This window comes from Anopheles gambiae, chromosome 2 (assembly GCF_943734735.2).
Source record: "Anopheles gambiae chromosome 2, idAnoGambNW_F1_1, whole genome shotgun sequence".
NCBI classification, from domain to species: domain Eukaryota; kingdom Metazoa; phylum Arthropoda; class Insecta; order Diptera; family Culicidae; genus Anopheles; species Anopheles gambiae.
Window position 1 is genome coordinate 84,877,307 of NC_064601.1, and position 7,296 is coordinate 84,884,602.

At 42.8% G+C, this 7,296-nt stretch overlaps 1 protein-coding gene across 1 annotated transcript; it reads left to right on the forward strand.

Moving 5' to 3' along the window:
• The first annotated feature begins 320 nt into the window (after positions 1-320).
• Positions 321-2,804, forward strand: LOC133390999 (uncharacterized). Its single transcript, XM_061640519.1, has 4 exons — positions 321-913; positions 1,036-1,212; positions 1,431-2,413; positions 2,496-2,804. The coding sequence occupies exons 1-4, from the start codon at positions 664-666 to the stop codon at positions 2,802-2,804; spliced, it is 1,719 nt and encodes a 572-aa protein (XP_061496503.1). The 5' UTR covers positions 321-663.
• The last annotated feature ends 4,492 nt before the right edge of the window (positions 2,805-7,296 follow it).

Consider the following 7,296-nt stretch of genomic DNA (forward strand, 5'->3'; position numbering starts at 1 on the left):
AATTATTTCCAAGCCTTAATGGTACTCCAATAAAGCTTCCAATTAGCTAGAAGCTTTCTAGTACGGTTCTAATAAGAATGTTGTAATAAAATTCCAATTGCGTGTCTTGCAAAATTGTCTTTCGGTGCTACTCTGTATATTTCCTCACAACTCCTTCTCGGTATTTGTGATGCAATGGAAACTTTTATCATTAGTCCACTCTGCAATATGCTAGCGCAATCTAATGAGACGTTGGTAACTGATCCGAGCCCGGAAAGTCCGAGCATGGCCTCACATCATTAATGCCTACCGGGTTGCTTAATACTTCCCGGTCTCCACGGGTAGACACTGGCGACGTGCTCGGGTGTACCGTGCTCGATTGACGACACTTGGCACGTAACTGTCCGCCAGGGCAAAGGTGATTCCGGGACAGAGTTCAACCTATCTTTGAATAGTTATTTATTGCTGCGCCCTATTCTGACCGTTTGTTCCGTGAAGAACGTAGTTAGATTATTGCTTCTTGCTGAACAAGCCGTGAACAACCATTCACCGAGTGGCGGACATTTGGTCTAAGCAGTTGCGTTAAAATCAGTGCACGTACTCGGAACTCACTTTCATCGTTACGGCTGTGACCGAGGTCTACCCGACCACGCTGGACGGGGCGAGGACAAACACACCTTCGAAATGGAAATCTCTTGTAACGCTGGTCGTCGTTTCGTGAGCAGCACTTTGCTAATTGTGCTACTCGTCGGCCAGCCGTGCAGTGGTACCTTCTTCTGGTTGCGTCCCGCACCCACCGACTCACCGATATCGGGCGATCCACCGAACGGTTGGCGACCGCCAGCACTGGTACCGGGTGTCATCCTGCCGCCCGGTGGTACCATACCGCCCAGGAAACCGCAAGGGAGCTCTCAGGACTTGCTCCGTCTACCGCGTAAGTGAATTCTCGTTTCTCATTTTCTCCCAAACGTATGGCCTGTATGTGTGTGTTGGTGTGATGTGGTTACAAGACACTTAATTCCCCTATTTTGTCTCCTTCACCTTCTCCGCTCCTAGAGATACTGTGCAACTATGCAGCGACCGGTCGTTGGCCGGCTTATCCACCGTACCTGCAGGCAGCCATCGTTGACCTTGGCCGGCACGTGTTTGCCCTGGACGACCAGGGTGTGCGCCAGTACTGTGCCAATTACGTACGCCTCGTCTACGTCCGGCGGCCGTGCTGTGCCTACCCAGGTGAGTTGCCAGTGTGAGAAGCGCCGTTAAACCAGTACAGATTGGATTGGTGATGCTTGGATAATGTTACTACTACTACTCCTACTACTGTTACATCGGGAGATTCTTACTTTTCAAAATAAATACCTATACACATGCACTTGTTGCTTTTACTTTTTCTTCTTTCAATTGATGACTTTTTCAGCTTTTACTTTTGAACATTTCTTTCCCGTCCACAGTTTATCCAGTGTACATAATGCCTAGTGGGAAAACTACTACCGAATCGTCGATCGATACGGATGTCGTGACGGGTATCACCAGTGTGCCGGATCAGGGAGATGATATGCCGGACCCAGGAAGCGATGACGGAAATGGCGACGAAGGAGAGGATGACGGTGAAAAGGAGGATGAAGATGGCGATGAAGGTGACGATGAAGAAGATGGAGAAAAAGGGGGAGATGATGAGGAGGAGGGAGAGGAAAATGATGGTGATGAGGATGGAGAAGGTGAGGGGGAAGAAGAGGGCGATGAAGAAGGGGGTGAAGAGGACGGAGAGGAGGGTGGTGATGATGGAGAAGGTGGTGAAGAAGAAGGTGAAGGAGGAGACGAACAGGATGGTGAAGAAGATGATGCGGAGGGTGAAGACGGTGAGGAAGACGGCGAAGAAGGTGATAGTGGCGGGGAAGGTGAAGATGGGGGAGAGGAGGGAGATGATGAGGAAGGTGGTGAAGAGGGTGAAGAAGAGGGTGGCGAGGAAGATGATGAGGGAGATGGTGAAGAAGATGGTGAGGAGGATGGTGAGGAAGGTGGTGAGGAGGGCGGTGATGAAGATGGGGAGGAGGGCGGTGATGAAGGAGGTGAAGAAGGTGGTGAGGAAGATGGTGAGGAAGAAGGTGGTGAAGAGGGTGGCGGCGAAGAAGGTGGTGAGGAGGATGGTGAAGAAGGTGGTGAGGAGGGTGGTGAAGATGGTGATGAGGAAGATGGTGAAGAAGGTGGTGAGGAAGAAGGTGGTGAGGAGGGTGGCGAAGGAGATGGCGAAGATGGTGGTGAAGAAGGTGGTGAGGAGGGTGGTGAGGAAGAAGGTGGTGAAGGAGATGGTGAAGAGGATGGTGGCGAAGAGGATGGTGGCGGAGAGAGTGGGGGCGAAGAGGGAGGTGAAGAAGGTGGTGATGAGGGTGGTGAGGGAGGTGGTGAAGAAGGTGGAGAAGAAGGTGGCGAAGCTGCGGGTGAAGAAGGTGGTGAGGAGGCTGGCGAAGGAGGTGGTGAGGAGGGTGGGGAGGAGGGTGGTGAGGAGGGTGGTGAAGGAGGCGCTGAAGAAGGCGGAGAGGAAGGTGGTGAAGAAGGTGGAGAAGAAGGTGGAGAAGCAGCAGGTGAAGAAGGTGGTGAAGCAGCAGGTGAAGAAGGTGGTGAGGAGGGTGGTGAGGAGGGTGGCGAAGCAACAGGTGAAGAAGGTGGTGAGGAGGCTGGTGAAGAAGGTGGTGAGGAAGGTGGTGAAGGAGGTGGTAAAGAAGATGGTGAGGAAGGTGGTGAAGGAGGTGGTGAAGAAGGTGGAGAAGAAGGAGGTGAAGCGGGAGAAGAAGCAGGAGCAGAAGAAGCGGCTCCTGCAGAAATAGTACAATCTTCAAGACTTATTTCGGACAAAACGGAGCGGTATCGTCCATCGAACGAGCTCACAACGCCGAAATCAATTCGCACTCGTACAGGTAAAAAACCAAAAAAGAATCAGAAAAAGAAATCGCAAACTATCTCACCCACCATACACTTTATCCCACTGCGTTCCACACCGTCAATGGACAACATTTCTGATCGACTCAATTTAGAGGTAAAACACACACAATCTGTGAAAAAGCACCATGGTGCACATATTAAAGCACATCGTATTTCCCGGAAAGATAAACAATTAAAGGACAGTAATGGAAAAGGACCATCACGTACGGTAATGCAAACGGAAAAACAAACAGGAGCAATAAAACAAAGGGTGAAAAAGAGAGAAACAAAACAAAGCGGAAAAAAACACAATAAACGCAAGGTAAAGAACGATCGCGGAGTGCAAACAAAAATTGCACAAACGATTCGTAGAGGAACGAAGAAATCTCGTCCAACTAGCACAAGGAAAAGGCAAAACATTCATAAGAGAACATCAAAGAAGGAAACAAAGAAAGTTCGTGAAAAGAGGAAAAATATTAAAGTTGGACATGTGAATGAGCCCCCAAAAGCGCATCACAGTCACCCTCAAAGCAAGCAGAAAGTATCTAAAAGAAAATCCTTAACAATGAACAGCAAACGAGGCGATACCAAGTAAGCCACAGGTATTGATGTAGGTCACAGTTCAAAGTGTGTTGAGGAAGCATTTAAATCACAGAGACACGCAGCAAATCATTTAATTTCTTATGTTTTAATATTAAAATGTGTGTTGTAAACTAAAATAGAAGAAAAAATGTACTTGATTGTTATGTTAATCTAAATAAATGTTCCCTCTGTTTAAAAATCAACCATAATTTTAAACTTTTTTAGTAAATTGTCACAACTAAGATCTCTTTTAGCTTATAATAAAAGGTTATAAAAAAAAACTTGGACGCTCTTGAAAACGCTCTTCGCTGCACTCTGAATCTCTGACACTTGATTGATCACACGTTTATAAAATGTTTATTTTTCTAACCACCTATCATTAGGGTAAGGATTCTCAATAAATGTATGTATTTATGGTGGGTTTCCACAAAACCTTTGTACCTTTTTGTCAGCACACTTTGCTTTGAGGCGGTAAAGCCCTTTCCTATACCACAGGAGGGAAAAATACCCAACAGTACGGGGCGTGTATGTAAATTGGGTCGTTGGCAAATAGGTCCCGTTTTCTTCATTTTTACATATTTCCTGCCCTGGTGGTGGAATGGTGAGCAATTTCTTCTTTTTTTGTGTGTGTTTGAGTATTCTGCACGAAGGCATGCACGATTGGCAAAGGGAGTTGTTGATGTGGTATGACGGAAATAGACACAAAGCGGTTCAAATTAATCACCTGGGACTAACAGATTGTGTAGCTATATGCAGCGCTGGAATATGTGCTTTCTTAAACGCGAATATAAACTGTGTAAAGGGATGTGGACTTAAAGAATTGTACTGAAAAACTTAAAAAAAAATATTGGAACAAGAAATAACAAATGGTTTAAAAGTTTGTAAAATGTACGCTCGTTTTTATTACATTTTCCAAATATGGGTTTATACAAACATATAAATGATCGAATGATTTTAAAAGAAAAAATAAACACAACAAAAAATGTGTTTTTTACTTACTCGAAAACACAAAAAAAAACACAAATTGATAATCAATTCTATTATTACATCATTCTACCTTATCTGGATGGATGGATGAAATAATTGCACAATGAACAGTCTTGCCACTGCGAACATCCTACTGCTGTCGCCAGTTAAGTGTCTTGAAAGCACTTTAAGCGCCATCCATTTCCTTCACAGATTAAAGCAATAAATTCTACACGCAATAGCTTTACTGCTTTACTGCACGGATCCTCAACCTACCCCGAGGGAACTCCTCTCGCTGAGTGATGATATCCCAAAGAAGTTAATGGATGGCACGAAAAAGAAACTGCTATAGCAAAAACCCTGACTGTTGGCGCTGAACTACCACACGAGATTTACCAGGTTTATATGTCCCAGACTCAAAAAGACAAAAGCACACGCATTATCCTACGCAACTGCACCAAACATTAGTCTTTAAAGTTGTTAAAAGCAATAAAATACACTTTTACCTTACTAATGGAGTCTCCTGCGTGTGACTCATTGTTCAATAGTTTAAGTATCTTTCTCAAGAAGTTCGTTTCTATTTGTTGTATTTTATTACTGTCATAAAAAGCTGGAATTTCTTTTTTTTTACACGCACATCCTTTTGCAGACTCACCTGGCTAGATGCTGAACTTTTGAACCCGTTTTTAAATTGATTTACTGTCCAATAGTGCTGCAGGTGGTCTGTCTGGAAGTATTGTTAATTGGAATGATTCAACGAAATTGCACTTTACGTCGGGAATGGGTGCTATTTTAGATGGGTGGTAGAGAAAGTTGGATCGTTTCTATAGAGTTCTGTTCAACTTTCAAATGCTCTTTTTGGAGCCAAAAAACGAATTACCCCCTCTAAACGTGTAATAAACTTTATACCAACGACTTTGAGTGAGTGTGCTTCACACTTCACATAAGTCCTGGTGCCTGGAACTTTCGCACTTAAAAGTGTTTGCTTTCCTTCACGACTGAGAAGCAAACTTAAATTTTGCGAGTTAAGCATACTTAACGAATAACATTGCCTTTCAGTTGTTTTTTTTTTATCCATACGGATCGAGTTATAATTTTTGTAGTAGTTGAGGAGTCATTTAAGGCATTTGTGTCACGTGGGAAATGGTTGGTTCGGACCCCCGACTATCCCAAACGTCTAAGTACCTTTTTTAAGCTCTCCACGTTCTTTCTCTTTCTCGTTCTTCCAACTAGTTCTCAATCTGCTCTAATTCTCCCTATCTCGTTTCGTGACTGCTCTTGCTATGTCTATGCTGTGGCGCTAATGAACATTAGTAGTCCCCGGGATAGGTTTAAAAATCACTCAAAAAGACAATTGTAATTTTCAGTCCGAATCATATCAAACAAATAATTCAGTAGATAAAAGCACCCCCTACATGTAAAGTTGAATGAAAATTAGCCAGAGTTGGATGGAAATCGAACGAGATACGAACTGAGATGGAAATTACAGGTACGCGGTTTTTTCTCGGTCCGCATTCATAGTGTATCTCGGGGACTATGTGTATACATTGCTGGAGTTATTTTATTGGTTGAAAGCTTGGATTGCAGTGGAAAGCTTTTATTGTCAATAGTTATTTAGTTTTTCAGTATGTATGACTTTTAGACTTTTAGTTGAGCCGGTCTCGTAGTACAGTCGTCAACTCGTACGACTTAACAACATGCCCGTCATGGGTTCAAACCCCAAATAGACCGTGCCGCCATACGTAGGACTGACTATCCTGCTATGGGGGGAAATCAATTAGTCACTGAAAGCCAATCCCGCAAGTGGTACATGCAGGCCTTGACCAACAACGGTTGTTGAGCCAGAAGAAGAAGAAGAAGTTATTTAGTTATTTTATTTCCGTTGGATTGCATTATATCTTTGTTTATACACAAGAGTTAGAAGCTGCGGCAGCTGATAATGCTATAATTAGAGTGCCATAAATGGCGGCCATCAACGCGTTGGTTGGTGTGCGTGAGAGGGCAACAGCAGAAAGGTGATCGCCCGAACAGCGGGAACCTTCTTCCACGAACGGCAACGGCAGCGATCGGACGCGCGCGCAATCCGCTTAGTTTTTAAGTTGTTTGTTAAAATAAAATTAAACATAAAAAATACCGCAACGTCCAACCCTAGACTGATCAATCTTCTACTTGAAACAGACAACAGGTTTATTGATTTGTTAGTATCTCATCTGCAAATTTAAAGGACTTTCTAAATTATTTCCCAAATCCACTCCAAAGTTTATGATTTGCATAGTTTTGAATTTCTTTCGATTCATTACGAGTTATTCAAATGAATAAAATGTTTAAAACATGTTGAGACGATGCAAAATAATCATTCGAACAATTGAAAAATTTGAAGTTGGAGAACCCCAATTTCCAAATCCAAAATTTAGGAAAAAAAAATAGTTTGTATTTACATCTTTAGAAGGAAACCTAGTATACACCATTAAAACACGAGCTGAAAACAGACACTAACATTTTCATGTTGTGGTGAATATGGTAGTGGTGAAATTTTTCGAGACCAACACTCTGCCACTTGGGTGGTCATTTACTTGAACCTACGTTCTTCACGGAATTTTATTAAACACGGTATATATTATGTTTGATTGTATATTATAATTCCTACCTAATTTAACTTATTTTTAGAAAGATTTTTTATTTAATATTCAGACAAAAAAAGAAAAATATCATTATAATTGACGCACACTTACGCACACGCTTACGTTCATTTATCCTTCTTACAGCGTTTTTCGGTTGCGTTAATGTCTAAATATATTTTAACAAGTCAATAAACAATAAAATAAGATGTTGGAAAGCAAATTCCATTAA

Coding starts and splice junctions, on each gene's coding strand:
- LOC133390999 (XM_061640519.1), top strand. CDS start 664: ATGGAAATCTCTTGTAACGCTGGTCGTCGTTTCGTGAGCAGCACTTTG. Junction 914..1,035: donor GGACTTGCTCCGTCTACCGC/GTAAGTGAATTC, acceptor CTCCGCTCCTAG/AGATACTGTGCAACTATGCA. Junction 2,414..2,495: donor GAGAAGAAGGTGGCGAAGCT/GCGGGTGAAGAA, acceptor AGGGTGGTGAAG/GAGGCGCTGAAGAAGGCGGA.